Source organism: Martes martes (genome assembly GCF_963455335.1).
Source record: "Martes martes genome assembly, chromosome: 8".
NCBI classification, from domain to species: Eukaryota; Metazoa; Chordata; class Mammalia; order Carnivora; family Mustelidae; genus Martes; species Martes martes.
This window is the reverse complement of record NC_137895.1, coordinates 84302797-84326827: the sequence shown is the minus strand read 5'-3', so window position 1 is coordinate 84326827 and position 24031 is coordinate 84302797. Positions and strand designations below refer to the sequence as shown.

The window sequence follows — 24031 nt, the reverse complement described above, 5'->3', positions numbered from 1 at the left end:
TTCAACTTACTCAAATTAATGTCACAGATTTGTCAATACTACAGGCTTCCTAGGACCACTGGGGTAGTCACAAAATCATCCTTATCCACTAATGTGCCTGTTGCCTCTTGTTAGTTGTAAGTGGGACTAACAGGCCTCGATGTTTTCAGGTTGAAGAATTTTTGGAATGGGTCTACCTCAATGGCTCCCAGAATTCTGACTTCTATGTTAGAATACTTGCCTGGGTGTTCCAAATGCTTAGTACATAATGGTGATAATATCTAACCCACATTACTTGCAAGCTGGTGTGGCTGCAAGCAGAGTATTACTACCCTGACTAGAAATTCACACAAGATCAGTTTGAGAGAAAATGCAGTATTGTACATAAAAAATGACTCCTATCTAGGATTTCCTATTAGATGCTGGGCATCAATCCCTTGAAGTTGGCTGGAGCAATAACATAGAGTGAAATTTGCTGAAATGTGTTTGGAAACCTATCTTGCATTTATTTTCTTTCCTGACACAAGGAAATTGTCAGTGCATTGGGAGGAAGTGGACATGAGCATGAGCCCAGGGAACTAGGGCACATTTTATATATGGGGGCAGTTCCTTTACCTCCATGTCCAAAAATACCTTCCTCAAAGTGGTGTACTTATTCAGGATTCTGAACACAGGAAATAGATCGGGCATGGGATAACAGAGAATTAAGCGTTGGCTGTAGACTGCAGATGTACAAGGGGTTACCTGGATCTTCTAGAGATGGTAATGATAAACCAAGCTAACACTTAGTGAATGCATTCAGCACAGCTATAAAAGGTAGGTACTAGGGGCACCTGGGTGGCTCAGTGGGTTAAAGCCTCTGCCTTCGGCTCAAGTCATGATCCCAGGGTCCTGGAATCGAGCCCCGCATCAGGGCATCAGTCTCCTCTGCTCCGAGGGGAGCCTGCTTCCTCCTCTCTCTCTGCCTCTCTCTCTGGCTACTTGTGATCTCTGTCTGTCAAATAAGTAAATAAATAAAATCTTTTTTTTAAAAAAAAGGTAGGTACTATTATTATCTTATTTAACAAATAAGGAAACAGAGTCCCAGAGTTTAGTGATTTGCCCAAGTTCACTAAACTAGCATATGACAGAGACATGAATTTAACTCAAGCAGTTTGGCTCCAGAACCCATGGTCTTAAACACCACCCTAACCTGTTCTTGAAATCATCTAATCAGGGTTTCCAGGCAAGACAAAGGACTATGGGAAACATAAACTGATAGAACTAGCCTCTTGCTAGAATCGCTTGTGTGCAACTCCTTGGGGGTCCTGTCAAAGGGGTCTGCTCACCCTAGAAGCAACCTCAAATTGGGTGGGGCACATGATACCCATTACCTTGTTCCAGAAGCAGATCCCTGCCTCCTCAAACTCCACTGAAATGTGGAGTGTCATTTCCTATGTCCAGCACTGGTGCAACAGAGAGGACTGAACCCGGTGGGCCACTCTGCAGTAGACTGGACCACTCCCAGTAGGGAAAACCAGTGAGGAAATGCTGAGCCTCCATGAAAAAGTGGCCTATTTGCTGCTATACAGACATAGTCACCCATCTTGGAGGTGCCTACTCCTTAGACTTTGGCAGATTGAAGCTATGAGTATCTTCAGTGTCTTCTCTAGTTTCAGGCAGATAGGGATGATGGTCTGTACCAACTACGAGACATATGGGTTGTTTCCAAGATACAGTTCCTTTTTTTTTTTTAAAGATTTTATTTATTTATTTGACACAGAGAGAGCAAATACACACACAAGCAGGGGGAGAGGGAGTGGGAGAAGCAGACTCCCTGTCGAGCAAGGAGCTGGGCGCAGGAATTGATCCCAGGACCCTGGGATCATGACCTGAACCAAAGGCAGCCGTTTAACTGACTGAGCCACCCAGGCGCTCCAGGGTCCATGTCTATAACTTCAGTAGGTTTACCCATTTGGAAAATCAGAGGGGCTTAGGGGCTTTGGCCAGTTCATTCTGGGCTGAATTGTGCCATTCCTGCTCATGTTTGAAAAGCCAGAACTACAGTGCCCTCTGCTGGAGCCTAAGAATGGCATCCTCAGCTGTTTCCTAACAGGTGGTCACCAAACAGGCCGTTGGGAGAGATCAGAAAACCTAGAAGACTGAGCAAAGAACATTCCAGCCAGAGTGGGGAAAACCATCTATTATATCTTCTGAGAGGATCCAGAAAATGAGAATGCAAGTGAGACATGCTCAACTTTTACCACATTACCATATACTTGGGACTTAGTCTTTCTTTGAAGAGATTCATTTAGAACTGCAAGAGCAACTCTGTGGGTTCCTGGGAAGAGGAATGACAAAAGCAGCAGTGGAGGAAGATATGTGGAGCTTGGACGTCATTGCGTCTGTGGCTAGAGGGCTGTTGCCAGAGAGTCTGGCAGGGAAACGTCATTTGTTTCAAGACAAAAACAAGCATAATCTTTTCCTATCACCACCATCAATTTGCCTCTGAGACACTTATCAGTGGGAAATGTCCCAAGTGTGTAGATTTGTGTTATGACGAGGTTTACCCTCACCTAGGGTTTTCATGTAACAGGGGAAGGGAATTGTCTCAGCAAGGGGCCAAATAAGAGTTAATTTGTCTGAAATCAAGACCACAACAATGTGGACCAAGAGGACTGTCTAGGTATGAAGCTTAGACCGGGAAGCAGAGTTCAAAGCAGGTGGCGAGATAGAGTCTGCAAAGGAAAGGACAGATATAGGGCCAAGTTCCTCAGGGCAGGACAGAGAAGAGAACCTTAGGCATTCAAGAGACCAGGGCATAAGGTGAACAAACTCTGGAAGCTGGACTGAACCTGTGGGGCTCATCAGTATTACGATCAGGAAAGGTGAGTCTGGGAGGGCAGGAATCTATGATTGGTGGACATGTGAGTTCTGGTCACTGGTCAGGGGTGCTCTTCTGTGGATAGCTATAACTGGATGAAAAATCCTTTGAAGTCAGCCAGTATTTGTTGCTTCTCAAGGAACTTTATTTGTTAAAAATATTGCTCTCCAGGTATCCTATCCTGGCCAGTATGTCTTGAGAAGTGGACAACACTACTTCAGTCATAGGGAAGGTATATATTCCACATGTATATAGTAACTTATACATTATGGTCTATAACTTTTCATGCAATCATATAACTTTTCATGCAATTGTCTATTGTACAGTTTTATGTGCTAAGTCTTAGGTGCATCTGAATTTGCTTAGTGTGGGTTAGCCCCCTGAATCTGAACAACTTTGGGTACCTGATAAACCTGAGTTTATGAAGTCAAGGATAGACCAAAGTATGCTCTCCACACTCTGTTTCCCTCTTTGTTTTTTTTTTTTTTCTACTTTGGTTCTTTATCATAGAAGGAAAAAAAAGGAAGGAGGCAGAGACTTGTAGAATATTTGGTTACATGTGTTGACTCACCTCCATGAGTTTTCATTATGATGATAATAAGGAAAGCTTGAGTGGGCCCCTTTGAGTAGAAAGTTAATATACTCACGCCTACTAGGAGGAAAAAAAACCCCTATCTTTCTTCAAAGAAAAATTGTGCATGATTTAAAATATCGTAAGTGTTAAGAATGAAAAAGTGTTAATATTAATAGGTTCATTTTTATGGTTGCTGTTAAAGCCCTAGCTTGAAGGGTAAGGTTAAGATTGTGGCTAATCTGAGCATGGAGAACAGGCTGAAGTGCCTTGAAGCCAGTTGAGTGAATGTGAAAGGTGAAATCAGCCAGAGAATCATTCTGAAGACAAGTGTGGATTACAAATCAGAGTCCTGCAAGATCGTTTGGATTGTGGAACTAAGGGTGAGCAGAATTAGGAACTGTGGGTTCCTTGAAATAATGGAGTTAGCCATTGGGATTAGGAAGACTGGGGCAAGCAAGGTGGATATGCTAGGAGCTGAACAGAATGCTATATTTTACTGGTACTCTTCCTGCCCCCTCCTGGTTAATTTCACAAACCAGTTCTGAAATAGAAATGTATGAGGCAAGCTCTCCATAATAGTGGCCCACAGGCCCAAACCTCTCCTAGCTAACCATATATTGCAAGCAACCTCAGCAATAGCAGGAGTCAGAACAATCTGAGCTCTGTTGTACCTTTCTGTTGATCTGGTGAACAAGATGAGAGCTAAGAGCTTAGCAACCTGGTAAGTGAGTATGAGCACTGGTGACCAGATAGAAGTCACTCAGTGGAGTGACTGGGGCAACAGCCTGACAGGCATGAGTTCAAGAGACTGGAAGGAGACGGAATGGAGACAACTTTGTCTTTTGAGGGATTTTTCTGTATAGGGGGCAGGGAAATAGGAAATGTAGGGCTTTGTTTAAGATGAAAGAAATTGTAGCATGCATGTATGCAGATAGGAATGGTCAGAGATGGAAAAATTGATGGAAGAGAGTACAAATAATATTGGAGTAGTAGTGTCCTTGATTAGGCAAAAAGATGGGATCTGATGCAGAGGTGGAGCTGTTGGCTTCAATAGGTGTGTGGACTGTTCATTCATTTAATTAGACATGTGGGCACAGATACAGATAGATGGGTAGAAAAGGTTTGTAAGAGGATATAGAAATAATCTTCTAATTTCTTCTGTTTTCACAATGAAAACTATGAAGTAGAAAGCAAGTTGGGGCAGCTGGGTGGCTCAGTTGGTGAAGTGTCTGCTTTGGGCTCAGGTCATGATTCAGAAGTCCTGGGATGGAGCCCCAGGTAGCCTTGGGCTCCCTGCTCAGTGAAGAGTCTGCTTCTCCCTCTTTCTCTGCCCCTCCTGGTGGTGCTCTCTCTCTGGCTCAATCTCTCAAATAAACAAACAAAATCTTAAAAAAAAAAAAAAAAAAGAGCACGTCATTACCTGGAAGTGAGGATCGAGGACACTGGAGGTCTGAGGAAAGAGAAGGTATGAGGAGACCTCCTGGAAAGTGAAAGAATGCACGGAACTAGGAAATGTCTGATTTCTGGGCAGCCATAAAGGCCCACCTGAGTTTAGTGATCATTAGTGAGGCTAGTCAGCATGGTTGTTTTTCTCTACTTGATGAGCGCAAACTCCTCTTTCTAGAAGTTGTGGTATAATAAGGGTGGGAAGGGGGACAGGATGGAGAAAGAAATGGGAACAATAGTTTAAATGTCAAGGGGGGGTCCTCCCTTTCTTTTTTTTCTTCCAGATAGAAAATGTTACAGCACATGTGTATACTGATGGAAATGATTTAGGAGGAGGAAAAACTGAGGGAGATGGGCATAATTTCAGAAGCAAAATCCTTGAGTAGGTGAGAAGGGATCAGATCCAGTGCACAAATGGAGTCATTTTATTCACTGTGCCAGAGGGAAGTTATAGATGCAGTGGAATGTTAGATGCAATGATGGAAAGTCTCTTCTGATTGCTTCTATTTTCTTAGTGAAATAAGAAGCAAGGAAGTTATTAGCTCAGAGTGAGGACAGGAGAGGGGTTTTAGAGACTCAGGGAGAGATGTGAAATAATTGCCTTGAGTAGAAGAGTGACCAGAGAACTATAATAGGATCATCAGGCAGTCCTGAGAGCCCACCTGAGATTTGTGGTTATGGTACTAATTATTCTAAGATGACTAAATGTCCTAGGTAGAGATCAAATACATGAATCTTTGTCTTGATAGGTTTCCCTGGAGCTCAACACTCCAACTTCCTGAAGTTTCATAGCCTTATACTGAGCTCCTAGAGTCAGTCTTTGTGCCCCAGACCTTGGCCGTGTGGGCCTAGTCTTCAGCACAAAAGTCTTCAAGGAAATAGAATATAATTACTATTGAATGGAATTTTAGGTAGAAATCTGAATGACATGTTGAAGCCAAACTTGGCAGAGGGCAACCACATTGCCTGAATGTCTTTGTGGAAAGGGTAGTAGTACCAGAAATACTGTTCCAAGTTTCCTTTCGTTATGAGGTCAAGAACAATGGGCAGAATGCACAGATACTTCAGGGTGTACATGACTAAAATGGCTTTTCAGAAGTGAGAGATGGGTTTCAGGCTTCTGGCTGGGATGCAGTGAAAGCAGTCTCTGATCAAAGTGGGGGTTGCAGGTGCTTTGCCATAGTTTTGGCATTGAGTTGCATCTAGATTTTAAAATTTGCTATGAAGATAAAGCTCTAGCCTCAGCTCTATGCATGGCTAAGTCATTCTCATTCTTCAGGGTGTAGCTCAAACATTACCTCCAGGATTACTCTGTTTTAAGTGGGCCTTACCTAGTTACTCTCCATTTTGGAATCTGCAAATTCACCTGCCTTAAGATCCAGGCAGGTGATGTTTATGAGTAAAGCAAACTCAGTAAGAAATACCATCTAAAGGGGAAGCTGCTATTTCGCTGTTTGTGGTTATGTGAGAATTTAGGGCCAGTGTGACCAGTTCTAATCTTTCTAAGGGGTCACACATGTGGGTTTTATATAAAATCTCCTAATATTTATTCATTCATGCATTTATTTATTATTTATTTATTTATTTGAGAGAGAGAGAGCACGAGAGGGGAGGGGTTAGAGGGAGAAGCAGACTCCCTGCTGAGCAGGGAGCCCGATGCGGGACTTCATCCAGGGATTCCAGGATCATGACCTGAGCCGAAGGCAGTTGCTTAACCAACTGAGCCACGCAGGTGCCCCCACATCTCCTAATTTTTGAACACTGCAGGCTGAGTATGGCCCTTTGTTCCACAGTTTATAACTTCTGATCTATTGCATTGCCCTCCCCATATTTCCTTCCCAGTACTTGTTATAATCTGTGAATCCTGTTTGTTTACTGATTTATTGTCTGTTAGTCACTGTTGTATTTCCAATGCTTAACACAGTACTTGACATAGTCAGTTCCTAATAAATAAATGTCTGATGTTGGATGAGAAGGGGAATCTGGATTGGTAACTTACTTCGGAGGTTTTTATATATTCTGAGTATTATTATGTATATGAATTATGTACGTGAGGATATGTATATATATATGTATTCATATATACACACACCCTTATATGGTTAATATTTTCTTTCAGTCTCTTTCTTGCCTTTTAACTTTTGTTATACAATTTACAATTTTTTATTTTGTGCAAATTGTCAATCTTTTTAGGCTTCCTGGTTTTATGTCCTATGAATAAAGTTTTCCAAAACCACCCTAAGATTGTAAAAATATTGTTTTCCTCTAATATTTCTATAGTTTTGTTTTATATATTTACCCCTTTAATCCATCTGCAATTTATTTTTATGTATGATGTGAAGTGGGAGGTCCTTATGATTTTATTCTTAATTTACAAAGGTTTTTTTTTTTTTAAGATTTTATTTATTTGTCAGAGGGAGAGGGGGAGAGAGAGAGCACAAGCAGGAGGAGTGCCAGGCAGAGGGAGAAGCAGGCTTTGATGCTGAGCAAGGAGCCTGATATGGGACTGATCCCAGGACCTTGAGATCATGACCTGAGCTGAAGACAGACGCTCAACTGACTGAGCCACCCAGGTGTCCCTACAAAGTAGTTTTTGTTTGTTTGTTTGTTTTAATATAGCACGTGCAAGCGTGCCTGGATGGCTCAGTCTGTTGAGTGTCTGACTCTTGATTTTGGCTCAGGTCCCTCGTGCCCCCCCCAACCCACAGCTTGTGTGCTCTCTTAAAAAACCCAAAACACCCAAATACCTTTCTAATTTCTAGTGAGATAATGTGACATAGGTATTATGTATTATATTAATCTCTTCCAATATTAAGTCATCATATTCCTGGAATAAGTCCTACTTGATGGTAGATGATTATCTTTAATATATTCTTGAATTTGATCTGATAGTGGGATTTGTCTATACTTACATTAGTCTATGGGTTCCTCTTTTGTACTATATTCTATAGTATGTTTTATGTTACTTTATCAGTTTTGTGTTACTATTACAGAATTATTTTCATTGTTTTTTGTGCTTTTAAAAATGGAATCATGTTGGGGCACCTGGATGGCTCAGTCCTTAAGCATCTGGCTTCGGCTCAGGTCATGATCCCAGGGTCCTGGGATTGAAGCCCGCATAGGGCTTCCTGCTCAGCAGGAAGCCTGCTTCTCTCTCTTCCGCTTCCTCTGCTTGTGTTCCCTCTCTAGCTGTATTTCTGTCAAATAAGTAAAATATTAAAAAAAAGGAATGATGTATTAACATGTCTCAAAATTTTGAAAAAATTCCCTATGAATATTGCACACAAAGCCTTTTCCCCAAGCAACTGTTTAGTAAATTTTTCTCTTGTGATAATTGATTTAACATGGGTTTACACTTTATTTTTTTAAAAGATCTATTTATTTTAGAGAGTAGGGGAGGAGAGAGAGAATCTCAAACAGATTCCCTGCTGAGTGCAGAGCCCAGCATGGGGCTTGAGGTGGGGGTCTTGATCTCATGACCCTTAGTTCATGACCTGAGACAAAATCAAGAGTCAGGAGCTTAAGTGACTGAGCCAACTAGGCACCCCATACTTATTTATTTTAAATGTCTTATAATCCAAACATTTACCAAAAAAAAAACACCCCACAAACTTTTCATTTTATTCATAGTGTTCTTTGAAGCACAGAGTCTGTAATTTTTATGAAATTCTATTTATCTATCTTTCTGTCACTTAGGCTTTTGGTGTCATATCTTACAAACCACTTCCTAATGTAACGTTATGAAGATTTTTCTTTTAACAGTTTTAAACAGCTTTAGCTCTTACATTTATGTCTATGACCCATTTTAAGTTAACTTTTGTACGTGGTGTGATGTGGGGTCAAATTTCATTCTTTTGCATGTGAATTTCCAGTTTTTGTAGCACCATTTGTTGAAAAAACAATTCTTTTCCTATTAGATTGTCCTGGCATTCTTTTTTAAAAATTTATTTATTTGTTGGACAGAGAGCACAAGCAGGGGGAGTGGCAGGCAGAGGCAGAGAGAGAAGCAGGCTCTCTGCCAAGCAAGAAGCCCTATGCAAGACTTGATCCCAGAACCCTGGAATTATGACCTGAGCTGAAGGCAGACACTTAACTGACTGAGCACCCAAGGCATTCCTGTTTAAAGTCTATTGGCCATAAGTTTATTTCTAGACTCTCAATTCTATTCCAATGATCTGTCTATATATGTCAATTTTTTAAAAAAGATTTTATTTATTTATGTGACAGAGAGACACAGAGAGATATGGAACACAAGCAGGGGGAGAGGGAGGAGGGAGAAGCTGGCTTCCCACCGAGCAGGGATCCCAATGTGGGGCTCGATCCCAGGACTCTGGGATCATGACCTGAGCCGAAGGCAGACGCTTAACCACTGAGCCACCCATGCGCCCCTATGTATGTCAATTCTTATGCTAGTACCACACTGTCTTGATTACTGTAGCTTTGTAGAAAATTTGAAATTGGGAAGTGTATCCTCCAACACTGTTATTTTTCAAGATTGTTTTTTTAACAGAATACAATTCTGAAAAAAAAAAAAAAAGGACTGGCTTTTTTTTTTTTTTTTAAATTTACTTATTTGACAGAGAGAGAGAGATCACAAGTAGGCAGAGGGGGAGGGAGAAGTGGGCTCTCTGCTAAGCAGGGAGCCAGATGCGGAGCTCCATCCCAGGACCCTGGGATCACGACCTGAGGTGAAGGCAGCTGCTTAACTGACTGAGGCACCCGGGTGCTCCTTTTGTTTTGTTTTGTTTTTAAAGACTTTATTTATTTTTTAAATTCTGGGTCCTGTGCATTTCCTGAAATTCAGGAAATCTTTTCAATTTTTGCCAGGAACCATTGCATTTGGATGATAGGTCAGCACAAAGAATTCTAAGAATCTAAATTGTATCTGGAAAGGGATCTCAAATTTATCCCTCTCCTATATCCTAATTCACACACTGAATTCGAAAACATTCAGGAATCTCCAACTTGGTCCAGGACAAGGTTATGTAAGTTTCTCTTAGTAATTAATTCTTTAAGATGCTTTACTTAAAAAAAAAATGCTTTAATTTCTTGACAGATTTTAGAACATTATATGTGAACAGCTCAATATTATAAATAGTAGAAACTCCACTGAATAAGCTTGCTAGGTTAATTAATGTTCATTTCCTCTGAAAAACATTAAAAGATGCCTGCAACATTCCAGCTGCAGCTGAGAGCTACTCTTCAGCATATCTGCAGACTTTTGCTCTTACAAATTAAACTGCACGGTTACCAAGAGTCAGCAGAGTTTTTTTTCCCCCCCGCAAAATTTATACTTGGTTACTCTGTAATTACAATTTTGCAATTTAAAGAAATATTAAACTAATAGATTCGTGTTAAAAAAGAGCAGTGAGGGGCCCCTGGGTGGCTCAGTCATTAAGCATCTGTCTTCCACTCAGGTCGTGATCCCAGGGTCCCCGGATGGAGCCTACATTGGGCTGCCTGCTCAGCAGGGAGCCTGCTTCTCTCTCTGCCACTCCCCCTGCTTGTGTTCCCTCTCTTGCTGTGTCTTTCTCTGGCAAATAAATAAATAAATAGTTTAAAAAAAAAAGCAGTGATTTGTATAAAAACTAAGTTGAATGTTTTAGAAAAACTCAAAATGTAACAAATTACTGTAAACCTTGAGTTAAAATAGATTTGAGTTAGAAAATTACCATTTTGCAGCTGTCGAAGAAATAATATCACTCAGAACCATCAATAGATACTAAAACTAGTGGGTAAAAATTTGATGAAAAATAGGGTATTCGCATTTTTTCAAGTATCTTCCTGGAAATGATTACAAATTACAAAACAAAAATAGTAACTTGACAAATTACAACACAAAAATAACAACTTGACAGTGAAGAAAACTGGCAAACACCACCTTAATCAAAAGCCCAATGTTAATATCACCAGTAATGGACAAGTTGTTATTATGAGCCTCCTGATGGGACCTACTGAAGACATACTGCTGCTTATTCCTGCCAAAAATATTTATACCCAATCTGATTATGAGCAACATCAGACAAACCCGCATTACAGAAAATTCCATAAAATGTCTTGTATGTACTATTAAAAAATGTCAATGTCATGAAACACAAAGGAACACAGGAATTTTTCCAGATTAAAGCAGACTAAAGAGACATGCCAACTAAATGCAATACTGATCCTTAATCACATCCTGGAAGGAAAAGTTTTGCTCTAAAGAACATTAATGGGACACTGGCAAAATTGTAATGTAGACTATAGATAATTAGATAATAGTGTTGAATCACTATTAAAATTTGCTGAGTTTAATACCTATATTGTGGGTTGTTATCTAAGAAAATGTTCTTTTTAAAAATTTTTATTTTTTATTAACATATAATGTATTATTAGCCCCAGGGGTATAGGTCTGTGAATCGCCAGGTTTATACACTTCATAACACATACCTTCCCCAATGTCCATAACCCCACCACCCTCCCCCCCCGCCCCCCGCAACCCTCAGTTTGTTTTGTGAGATTAAGAGTCTCTTACGGTTTTTCTCCCTCCCGATCCCATCTTGTTTCATTTATTCTTTTCCTATCCCCCCAAACCCCTATGTTGCCTCTCAACGTCCTCATATCAGGGAGATCATATGATAATTGTCTTTCTCTGATTGACTTATTTCGCTAAGCATAATACCCTCTAGTTCCATCCACGTTGTCACAAATGGCAAGATTTCATTTCTTTTGATGGCTGCATAGTATTCCATTGTATATATATATATACCACATCTTCATTATCCACTCATCTGTTGATGGACATCTAGGTTCTTTCCATAGTTTGGCTATTGTGGACATTGCTGCTATAAACATTCAGGTGCACATGCCCCTTCGGATAACTACATTTGTATCTTTAGGGTAAATACCCAGTAGTGCAATTGCTGGGTCTTAGGGTAGCTCTATTTTCAACTTTTTGAGGAAAATCCATGCTATTTTCCAGAGTAGTTGCACCAGCTTGCATTCCCACCAACAGTGTAGGAGGGTTCCCCTTTCTCCGCATCCTCACCAGTACCTGTCATTTTCTGACTTGCTAATTTTAGCCATTTTCTGACTTGCTAATTTTAGCCATTATGACTGGTGTGAGGTAGTATCTCATTGTGGTTTTGATATGTATTTCCCTGATGCCAAGTGATGTGGAGCACTTTTTCATGTGTCTATTGGGCATCTGGATATCTTCTTTGCAGAAATGTCTCTTCATGTCCTCTGCCCATTTCTTGATTGGATTATTCGTTCTTTGGGTGTTGAGTTTGATAAGTTCTTTATAGATTTTGGATACTAGCCCTTTGTCTGATATGTCGTTTGCAAATATCTTCTCCCATTCTGTCAGTTGTCTTTGGTTTTGTTAACTGTTTCCTTTGCTGTGCAAAAGCTTTTGATCTTGATGAAGTCCCAATAGTTCATTTTTTCCCTTGCTTCCCTGGCCTTTGGCGATGTTCCTAGAAAGAAGTTACTATGGCTGAGGTCGAAGAGGTTGCTGCCTGTGTTCTCCTCAAGGATTTTGATGGATTCCTTTCTCACATTGAGGTCCTTCATCCATTTTGAGTCTATTTTCATGTGTGGTGTAAGGAAATGGTCCATAAGAAAATGTTTTTATTCTAAAGAAATACAAACTGAAATATTTGGGAGTAAAGGGATATAATATGAGCAATTTATTCTCAACTAGAGAAATATATCTGTTGATATATTTTTATTATATATATATATAAATTATATATTTGGAGAGAGAGAGAATGAGAGAGTGAGGGAAAGTAAATGTAGCTAAATACAATTGGTTAATTTAGATATACAGTGTAGGGAATTTCTTTGTACTAATCTTACATCTTTCCTATAATTTTGAATTATATCACCAAATAAAGTTTTTAAAAAATGACAGACCATGTAAGTTTCCTTCCTCTCCCAAATTTGCTAAAATGACACCAAAATAACAACAATGGCATTAACCTTCAAGGGCAAAGAGAGGGAGGGCAAGGATACAAGAGCAGATGATGCATTTCAGGAGAAATAAATTTTCGAAAACAGAAAGTGGACAGAGGGGTAGTAATTAACCTTTCAGAATGGAAAAATTTCTAATTTGTTTCTGCAGTGGAGGATAGAACTAGAATTGAGCTAATTCATCTGAGAGGTCCAAACCTTATAATGTAACAGGTACCATAGAAGGCATGAGTAAAGAATAGGTATAAGAACAGGAAGGTGAATACTGAAACTCTGTCTACAGAACATGTAGCACAAGTAGACAATTGCTGTCCAGCAATCCCACTTCTGGTTATAAAAGGAAATGAAAACAAAATCTCGGAACATTATCTTCACTCTCATTTTCATTCCAGCATTATTCATAATAGCCAAGATGTAGAAACTTAAGTGTCTGTTAGTGGATTAATGAATAAAGGAGACATGCTATATATACACAGTGAAATATTAGCCAAAGAAAGAAGGAAATCCTTGCTATTTGCAACAACAGGGATGGATCCTGAAGGCATTATGCTAAGTCAGGTAAGTTGGACAAAGACAGACAAATACTGTTTGATCTCATATGCAGAATCTAACAAAGCTGTGAACTCACAGAAACAGAGTAGAATGGTGGTTACTAAGGATTGTGGGATGGGGGAAATGAAGAAATGTTGGTCAAAAGGTACCAATTTCCAGTTTAAGGTGAGTAAGTTCTGGGGATCTCATGTACAGCATAATGATTATAGTTAATAACACTGTTTTATATATCTGAAAGGTGCTAAAAGAGGAGATCTTAAATGTTCTTAGCACAGAAAAGGTAAAAAAAAAAAAGAAAAGCGTAATTATGTGATGAGATGGAGGTGTTAGCTCATACTATGGTGTTAATCATTTTGCAATATATAAGTATATCAAATCAACATGTTATGCACCTTAAATTTACACAATGTTATCTGTCAATTACATCTCAATAAAACTGAAAAAAAGTATTTGGAATCACTGAATCAAACAGGCACTGCACTCCTAGTCAGGATTCACTGTGAGGGATGGCATATGGTGCAAGACTAAAAATCTGATGATTAAGTGAAAATTGAGATCCTTAAAAGTGTGACTTTTAATACAACCTTCTCCTGTCCTGGTCCTAGTATGCTAGCAGACAAACATCTAACCAATCCCCAGAGAAACAATTATAGGATCCTTCCCCGGAAAAATTGTAGATATCCAGAGGAAAGCTCCCAGTGATGCCCACAGTGGACTCTCAAACACACAGCTTTTAGTTCCTCACTCTTAAATTATAATGGAGAGCCAAGGATCACCAGTTGTTTGACAATAGTCATCATGAGGAGGAGACCAAAATAAACTCATAGGAAAAGGAGCACAAAGGAGACAGAGCTAATGCAGGGAACAGAACTTCAAATAAAGTACAATATTCATGAAGAAAAGAGAAAGGGTGTGGAGAAAAAAAGAGAAAAGGTATGGACAAGAAAAGCCAGAGCACCAAAAATGGCCCTTGGAACTTAAAGTAACCAAAATAAAATGTTTTGATACAAAGGTGTGGTGTTTTTCACATGTATCTACAACTTCTTAGATATTTCTTGAAGAAGGAGAGCTTATTTCCCCTTCCCTTGAGTGTGGGCTGCATTTAGTGACTCTCTTTAAACAAACAGAATAAGGTGGAAGTGATAGTCACTTCTGAGACTAGGTCATAAAAAGGCATTGTGGATTCCTTCGCTCTTGGATCATCTGCTCTGAAGTTAGTTAACATGTGAAAACACTGAAGCAGCTTATGGAAAGGCCCATGTGGTATGAAACAGGTGTCTTGTCAACAGTCAGAGAGGAATGGAGGCCTCCAGCCATCAGATGACTGAAACTTCTGCTAACATCCTGTTTTCAACCACATGAGAAACCCTGAGCCAGAACTACCTAGCTAAGCTGTTCCTTGGATTCTTGATTCACAGAAACTGTGAGGTAATACATGTTTTTTAAGCCTTTGTTTTAGGATACTTTGTTACACAGCAATAGATAATTAACGCAGAAAATTTGAAGATACAGTTGGGCAATCTCCCAAAGAATGCCTTTTTAAAAACCCAAAGAAAATAAAGAGAAACATTAGTTAAGTTAGAGGATCATCTCAGGCTTTGTAGCTGACAAGACAGAAGTTGTTTTGTTTTTCTTTTTTAAAGATTTTATTATTAGCCAGAGAGAAAAAGAGACAGCAACAGAGAGTGCACAAGCAGAGGGGGCAGCAGGCAGAGGGAGAAGCAGGCTCCCTGCTGAGGAAGGAGCCTGAGGTGGAACTTGATCCCAGGACCCTGACATCATGACCTGAGCAGAAGGCCGACGCTTAACCAACTGAGCCACACAGGTGTCCCTAAAACAGAAATTCCAAAAAGATAAGAGAGAGAAAATAGAGAATAAATCAATAAACATTAAAGGAAATTTCTCAGAAATGAAGAGCACAAATTTCCAGATTGAAAAACTTCATGCAGTACCTATTGCAATGTATGAAAAAAGACCCACAGCAAATTTCATCATTAAGAAATTTCAGAACATCAAGGAACAACAAAAAACTAGAAGCTTCCAGACAGAAATAAGTCACATACAAAAGAATTCAACTGGAAGCTGGAGGACAATAAAGACATACCTTCAAAATTCTCAGAAAATGAGAATTTTCAACCTAGAATTTCACATCTGGAAAAACTGACAATCAAGTGTGAGGGTAGAATAAAACCATTTTGGCTTCAAAAATATACTTCCTATACATTCTTAGAAAGTTATTCAAGGATATATCCCAGGAAAGGGAGGGAGTAAACCAAGAAAGAAAACATGGTTCCAGGAAATAGGAAATAAAACCTTGGAGAGAGGCAAAAGCAAATTCTATGGACAAGAGCTATTCCCCAGGCTTAGAGAGTGAACAGTCTAGACGGAGTAGGTGAGAGGCAGTTAGGAATGAAGATAGAATGAATTTATTGTTTTGAGGGGTTGAAAAAATATATTGGGCATTTGACAGAGCTGTTGAAATATTTGGGGAAAAAAGTAATAATAAATATATCAAGGGGTAATTGGGTGGCTCAGTTGGTTGAGCGACTGCCTTCGGCCCAGGGTCATGGTCCCAGAGTCCCAGGATCGAGACCCGCATCAGGCTCCCAGCTCCATGGGGAGTCTGCTTCTCCCTTTGACCTTCTCCCCCTCATGCTCTCTCTCACATGTACTCTCTCTCTTTCTCTCTCTCAAATAATAAATATATCAAGAACCAAGCAAATGAAAAATGGTGGCAATTCTTAACTCTAGGGGTAAGCAAAAGGGTGAACAAAAGTTATCATAGTGACATTATTTGGCCTAGCAGTGAACAATTTTTTAAAAAGATTTTATCTATTTATTTTAGAGAGAGAGGCAGAGAATCTCAAGCAGAGTCCACATTGAACATGGAGCCCGATACTGGGCTTGATCTCATGACCCTGAGATCATGACCTGAGCTAAAACCAAGAGTCAGAAGAAACTTAACTGACCGAGCTACCCAGGTGCCCCAGCAGTGAACAGTTTTTAGCACTACAAGACTTGATTTTAACTTTTATTCATGTTTTATTGCTGCATCACAGACTTAGTGGCTTGAAACATTATTACCTCACAGTTTTGTAAGTCAGAATTCTGGGCAGGCTTGACTGGGTCCTCTGCTCAGTCTCCTAATGCTGAAATTAAGGTGTTGGTCTGGGTTGGGGTCTTATGAAGAAGGTCTAAAGAAGAATCTATTTTCAGGCTTATTCATGTTGTTAGCAGAATTCCCTTTCTTCCAGTTATAGGGCTGAGCCCTTGCTGGCTGTCAGCCAGGCCATTCTCAGCTCCTAAATGCTACCCACATTCTTTGGCATGTGGCCCCCTCCATCTTCAAAGCCAGCAATGATGTGTCAAATTCCACTCATGCTTCCAATCTCTGAATTCCTCTTTTGCTGCTAGCTGGAGAAAACACTGCTTTTAAAGGGCTTATGTGATTAGATTAGGCCCACTCAGATAATCTCTCTTTCTCCATATAAAGTAACAATCAAGGAGCGTGGTATCCATAATATTCAGAGGTCCCACCTACACTCAAAGAGGGAGGGGATCATATAGAGGCAAAGTTCACTGTGGGTCATTCTTAGAATTTTGCCTACCACAAACCTAAAACTGTGATATGACTGTATCAGGGTACTATGATATTGATATGACTAAAATCAGGGTGGGAGAGGAGAAGCACAGTGTATGGCATAAGAAAACTAAATTCTTTAGGGCACCTGGGTGGCTCAGTTGGTTAAATGTCTGCCTTCGGCTCAGGTCATGATGGGATTGAGCTCAGGAAGGCAATATATAATGGCCAAAAATGGATAAATCAATAGATATCAGATGAGCATTTTCCTTAGAAGTAGGAAGTTTAAGTACCAAAGAAACAACTATAAAATTGAAAATTTGTCTCTGTAGAGTGGAGGTGAAAGGACTGGGGTAGAGGACTCGTTTTCATTATAAGCTCTTAAGCATTATTACATTTAATATTGCTTTGAAAAGGAATTTCAAAGATTACTCTTTTTTAAAAGATTTATTTATTTTAGAGAGGGAGAAAAAGTGTGTACACATGTCCAGGAAAGAGGCAGAGGGGGAGGGAAAGGGACAAGCAGACTCTGTGCTGAGCACAGAGCCCAATGTGGGGCTCGATCCAATGACCCTGAGATCACCACCTGAGCCAAAACCAAGATGCTTAGCCAACCAAGTCACCCAAGTGCCCTAAGAATTACATAGAAAACTTTAAATTTTTCTGATTAGACATGAGGAAGATAACTAAAAGTTTTGAAAAATATAAAAATCATAAAATAAAATAAGTTTGCTTTGCAAATGCTTGACTTCACTTTAAACAGACCCAAATGGAAATTATACATGATGCATTATGGGGGCAAGCAAGACCATGGCACTCATCAACAGACACATTTTCAAAGATGCGGAATTGGCACCATATCAAAAAAATTGGTGAATCTACAGTTACATGCATTAAGTGAAACTAAAATGTATAAGGTATGTATCTTTTCTTGATTTCCCAATTTACAATGTAATCTTTGACCAATTATTTGTCTAAGAGTCTACTGTCCAACTGACCCTTGAACAACATGGTTTTGAATTGCATGGGACACAGAGAATTTGAAGATACAGTTGGACAATCTCCCAAAGAATGCCTTTTTTATTTTAAAAACAAAACTTTTTTTTTTTTTTTTTGTCAGAGAGAGAGAGGGAGAAGCAGGCTCCCAACTGAGCAAGGAGTCCGATGTAGGACTCTATCCCAGGACCCTGGGATCCTGACCTGAGCAAAGGCAGACACTTAACTGACGGAGCCACTCAGGTGTCCCTACATGGATGTTTTTAATATACTACAACAAAAGAAAATTAAATATTATAAATGTAATTTCTCTTAGGATTTTCAAATTTCTTTTAAAGATTTTATTTCAGAGAGGGAGGGAGAGAGAGCGTGAATTGCAGGGAGAGGCAAAGGGAGAGGGAGTAGCAGAATTGCTGCCGAGTGGGGAGCCTGACACAGGGCTCAATCCCAGGATCCGGAAATCATGACCTGAATCGAAGTCAGCTGCTTAACTGACTGAGCCACCTAGGTGCCTGCTCTAATAATTTCCTTAATAACATTCTCTTTTCTCTACCTTTACTGTAAGAACACAATATATAATAAATATACAAAATATGTATTAATTGGGCAACCTATGTTCTCGGTAAAACTTCTGGTCAACAGGTTATTAGTAGTTAAGTTTTGGGAAGTCAAAAGTTATATGCAGATTTTTTACGTTGTGGGGGGGGTGTCAGTGCCCCAACCCCTGCGTTGTTCAAGGGTCAACTGTAATTATATTCAACTTGCATTATATAGCACTTATTAATTGATCTGAACGTGCTACCTTGATATTTATTAGCAGGTTTATACCAGGGATCTGTAGTTGGTAGTCACAAGTTTATGGGTGTTGATTAGGTTAGCCACACTCCAGGGTCAGATGGACCGTATTTGGTTCAAGATGCCTCCTGGAAAGATGGAATCAGTGTACTAATTGCCTTGTCAAACGGTGGTTTCACTAAATTCTTGTCCCAGAAGTGAAACTTCCTAGTTTTCTATGGAGCAATAAGATGTGGATAAACTTTTACCCCTGGTTTCACCAACAACTCCAGCAAAGTTTGGGTTTTAAGCACAGAAAACACCAAACTATTGTTTTGATATCTGCATACAATAGACCTTGTAATAATGACTCTGTGATGTGTGTGCATACGTGTGTATGAGAGAGACAAAAAGAGAGGAGGAGGAACCCACCCAGTTCTTTCCCCCATGCTTGCAGAATACCACTCTAAGTCTAGAGAATTTAAACTTTCTAGGTAAGTTGTCCAGGGGTATGAGAGAAGGTTACAAAGCACTGACTCCATGGAAGAGTTCCCAAGTCAACAACTCTGCCCATTAGCTGAGCAAAAAGTTACCACTCATTCAGCTCCAGTGAATGGTGGGCTCCTGGGAATCTTGAGAACCACCTATTAGGGAATAGTGAACAACTTTATATAAAGCCCACCTGACGTTCAAATTCAGGGTTTAGGAGTTAGCAGATTTTCCGAGAAAGGCTGATCATCAATCACTTGTATAGTGGCCCACTCACAGCAAAAGATCTGTGTCATTTGTTCCCATTACTGTTTAAAAATGAGCGCAAGCAATATGTGTTTGAAAATTTGGAGTCATATTCTGGCTCTATCACTGACCTTGTGTAAATAAGTTAACCTGTTTGAGCCTCAGTTTCCTTATTGGTAAAAAGGGACTAGTAATACCTACCTCACAGACATGTTGAGAGAATTAAATGGAATCATGCATGTGGAATGTTCAGCACAATGCCTGGCATACAGTACATACTAAATATATAGCTTCATATTAAGTTTTTTGAACCAACAAAATTTTGGATTTTTAAATAGAAGTTAGCAAGTGGACCTCCTCTGTCTAAATCTTGAGGTAAGCAGAGAGTATAAAATTGATAGGGGAGGGGGCACAATGTAGGGGTGACCAATTTGATGTCTAGTCTTCCTTCTAACCTTACATCTTAGGCCAACTGTTTGGCCAAACCTCCAGTCTCTGATAGTCTGCCCAGTGGCATGAAAAAAATTGGGAAAGCGGGTGATAACAGGATACTTTCCTATTACCCCCATAGTTTTATTTTTAAAAAATTTGTGCATGCAAGTGAGTATAAGGGGGGAGGGGCAGAGAATCTCAAGCAGACTCTTTGCTGAGCACAGAGCCCTATATGGGGCTTGATCTCAAGACCCTGAGATCATGACCTGAGCTGAAATCAGGAGTTGGGTGCTCAACCTACTAAGCCACCCAGGTGCCCCTATTACCCCATAGTTTTATAAAGCAAAGTCTTTCTCTCTGCCTAGCCTACAGCAAAATTAATTAGAAATGAAACTCAGACCTCTTTGGATTGGTACACAGTTTTGTTTACTAGTTTAGGTAGCAAACTGGGTAGGAAAACCCCACGCTTGGTGCTTAGTTCTCTCATAGTGAGAAGTCCCATCTAGTAGGGGCAGGCAGGGTTGGAGCAGCCAGGAGAGGCCTAGTCTTGGAATAAGGAAGATTTATGGAATAGGCCAAGTTTGTTTCTCTGAGAGAGGGCGAAGAGCTCCTTATTTGGAGACAATAGCAGCCCATGGCATAATGCTGGGATGGGTGGCGGCCAGCGGGGGAGGGCAGGTGTGGGGCTATTAAGGGATTTCTAGGGTCCACCAGTGGGACCTTTTGTACAAACCTTACCTGAAAGCTGCATATGTAAAACAGCTGCTTTGTTGTCATTAGAAAAAGGATATATTGTACCTAGTAGAGTTCTATACTAGTCTCTCTCAATCTTTGTGTTTCCTACTTACCAGTCACCCCCTACCTTAACCCCAATAAAACTTTGCTTTAGTACCTGCCAACACTTAATTTCCTTCACTTATGTTCTCCATTCTGTCTGAAATACCCTTTCTCCTCCATTTCTGTGCTTTCAAACAATTTATCTTTTGTTTTATTTTACTTTATTTGTCAGAGAGAGAGCACAAGCAGGGGGAGCAGCAGGCAGAGCAGGCAGAGCAGGCAGAGGGAGAAGCAGGCTCCCCGCCGAGCAGGGAGCCCGATGTGGGACTCCATCCCAGGACCCCAGGATCATGACCTGAGCCGAAGGCAGATGCTTAACCAACTGAGCCACCCAGGCGTCCCTCAGACAATTTATCTTTTAAGACCTTAACTAATCGTCACATCTCCTCCAAAGCCGCCTCTAACTTCCTGTTTTAGTCATTCAAATATCATTTATTAATTTACTTACCTACAAGTATTTATTAAATCTCTATGTATTGGAATATTAGAGCACTATGTATTAGGTATTGCTAGGCATTGTGGGATAATATAATCAGATATTTACCATTGCCCATTAAAAATCCTTCAGTGGTTCCCTATAAAATTAAAATGCTTAGAATGGATAACAGCATCCTCAATTTCCTGGCCCCTGCCAAGTTTATAAGGCTTACTTCCCAGTACCGGTCTTTACACTTTATCTGTACCCAAGGACTTAAGAGTTCAGTGAATATGGCTCTCTCAACTCTTTGTTCCTTTGTCTGTGCAATTTTCTCTTTTTGGTCTACTTGGCGAATTCCCATCCTGGCAGCATTCTGTGTGAAGTCTTTCCTAAAGGATTCTCCTGTGCTCAATCAAATCCAATAGCATCAGGTACTTCCTCTTTTGTGGTCCCACAGTATTCCATATTTAATTTATTCATACATTATACTGCAAATTTTCTGTTTGCATATTTATCTTTATGGCCACTTTATGGCAAAGACCTTATCCTATCTGTCCCCAATCACCAACAGAAAGCCTGGCACAAAACTTTAGTAAATGTAAACTAAATGAGCAAATGGATAATAATGAGCATTTATTCAGTTGAACAGGTTGAATGTCTTTATAAGGATATTAAATGACAGAAGAGGGAAAGTCAATGGATAATCTCTGTACTCCGTAATTTTAGCTGGTGACTGGTGTAATTGTTAATTATGGGCGATAAAGCTCTAACTCAAGGTAGAAAAAGAAATGGCCAAGAAGCAGCTCTTCTAATCCTCTACCCAAATTCCCCTTACTTGTTTCTTCGGTTATGTCCCTTTTCTTGTCCCGAAAGGAATTTTGATATCCCGATAGATATAAGTTGAAGAAGGCCATCTCAGCTCCTCCCTGTCATCTTCTGGAATGTTCAGGCTGGAGCACTGGAGTCTGTTTGGTAACCATGGTAATGCCCTATGAATTACTATGACTAACACTCCCTTTACCTAAGGAGACACAGGATTTATGGGTTCACAGTAGAGCTGGAGTGGGACTGGGCTAAATAACTTCAGAAAAATGGAGGAATCAAGAGCCAGTTACCCTTTTTTTCTCGCACCAGTCTTTTTTATACTGTAAGTTTCAGAAGGCAGTGAATAGAAAGAGCACTGACTTGGGCTCACATATTACTTTTGCCATACTCTCTGTATCTGAGTTTGAATAGGTTAAGCCTCTGTTTATTTTAAAAAATGGCAATGGTATCTATCTCAGAGTTATTAGAATTAAATGATAATGTATGCAAATTTACTTAGCATAGTGTTCAGCATATAATGGAAACAAACAGTATTTAAATGTGAATATGGTACTTCCGACGAGTCTTTAAGTTATTTCAAGCAGTGGTGTGCTGAATGAGTTCATACTGATTTTTGAGCTGCCTCTTAAATTTTCGGGAGTTTTACAAGATGGTTGTTTAAAATTATCAAAAGTTACAATTAAATAAATTATGTGAAAAGTAAAGGTAGTAAATACTAAAAACTCATCTCTTCCTAATTATTTTACTATTATTTATGCTCATAAAGTTTTATCTATTGTATGTGTATATTCTGTTATTTTTATTCTTTTTTCTGTTTGCTTTTCAGTTTGGGAAGTTTCTGTTGACCTATCTTCAAACTCACTGTTTCTTTCCTTGGTTGTGTCCAGTGTATTGATAAGCCCATCAAAGGCATTCATTTCCTTTACAGGTTGTTGTTGTTGTTTTTTTTTTTTTTTTAAGTAAGCTCTAGGCCCAACATGGGGCTTGAACTCACGAGTTCAAGATCAAGAGTCACACATCCTAGTGACTGAGCCAGCCAGGCACCCCTGTTACAGGTTTTTTAAAATTCCCAACATTTCCTTTTGATTCTTAGTTTTCATTTCCCTGCTTCATTACTCACCTATTCTTGCATGTTGTCCACTTTTTCCATTAGAGTCCTTAGCATATTAATCAGTTAAATTCCCATTTTGACAATTCAAAAATTTCTGCCATATATGACTCTGGTTCTGATACTTGCTTTGTCTCTTGAGACTGCATTTTTTGCCTTTTAGCATTCCTTATATACATATATATATATATTTTTTATATATATGATACACTGAGTAAGAGGAATGGATGTTTTACATTTATCTGTTTGGGAGTTCAGGTGCTATTTCCTGTTTGTTATGGCTGTAGATATCACAGGCTAAAATTTCCTCTGATGTCTTTGTCTCCCCTGTTGTCTTTGGGTTTCCTTTCAGACTCCTTCTTAAATAGAGTCTGAGTCTGTAGTTCTTTTGTTATAATCACCTGTTATATAGGAGACCTATTGATGTGCTGGTAAGGGGGGGCGGGTGAAGAAAGTGCTTTATAATCCTATCAGGTCTCAGTTTTTTAGTGAGGTTGTGTCCCCTCTGGACTGTGACCTTCACAAATGCTAGATTTGGTTATCTTGCTTTTCCTATATTGGTTAGGCTCTGTTAAATAGCTTCCATTGAGGACAGGCCTTTGTTAAGGACAACTGAATGCTCTGGGTCTATTTCCAAGTAGCTCTTTTTTCCCTTTCCCTTCCAGAAGGACAAGGGGATTTTTCTCCAATCTTCACAGTAAGAACTATGGGGCTCCTGGAAGTAAAACTCATGAAAGTGCAGGGGCCCTCAAGAGGTTTTGTTTTTAAAGATTTTATTTATTTATTTGACAGAGAGACAGAGTACAAGCAGGGGAAGCAGCAGGGAGAGGGAGAAGCGGGCTCCCCACTGAGCCCAATGTGGGGCTTAATCCCAGGACCCTGGGATCATGACCTGAGCCGAAGGCAAATGCTTAACTGACTGAGCCCCCCAGGTACACCTCTGTTGGTTGTTTTTTTTT

General features: G+C 39.8%; 1 protein-coding gene across 1 annotated transcript in view; it reads right to left on the bottom strand.

Moving 5' to 3' along the window:
• SPMIP11 (sperm microtubule inner protein 11) overlaps positions 1–22053 on the bottom strand; it is a gene marked incomplete at both ends in the record, with an annotated part of 29577 nt that extends 7524 nt beyond the window's left edge. The window contains one exon of the mRNA XM_080810151.1: positions 21975–22053. Coding sequence (XP_080666277.1) covers positions 21975–22053 — 79 coding nt within the window. The remainder of the gene's footprint in view (positions 1–21974) is intronic.
• Positions 22054–24031: the final 1978 nt, after the last annotated feature.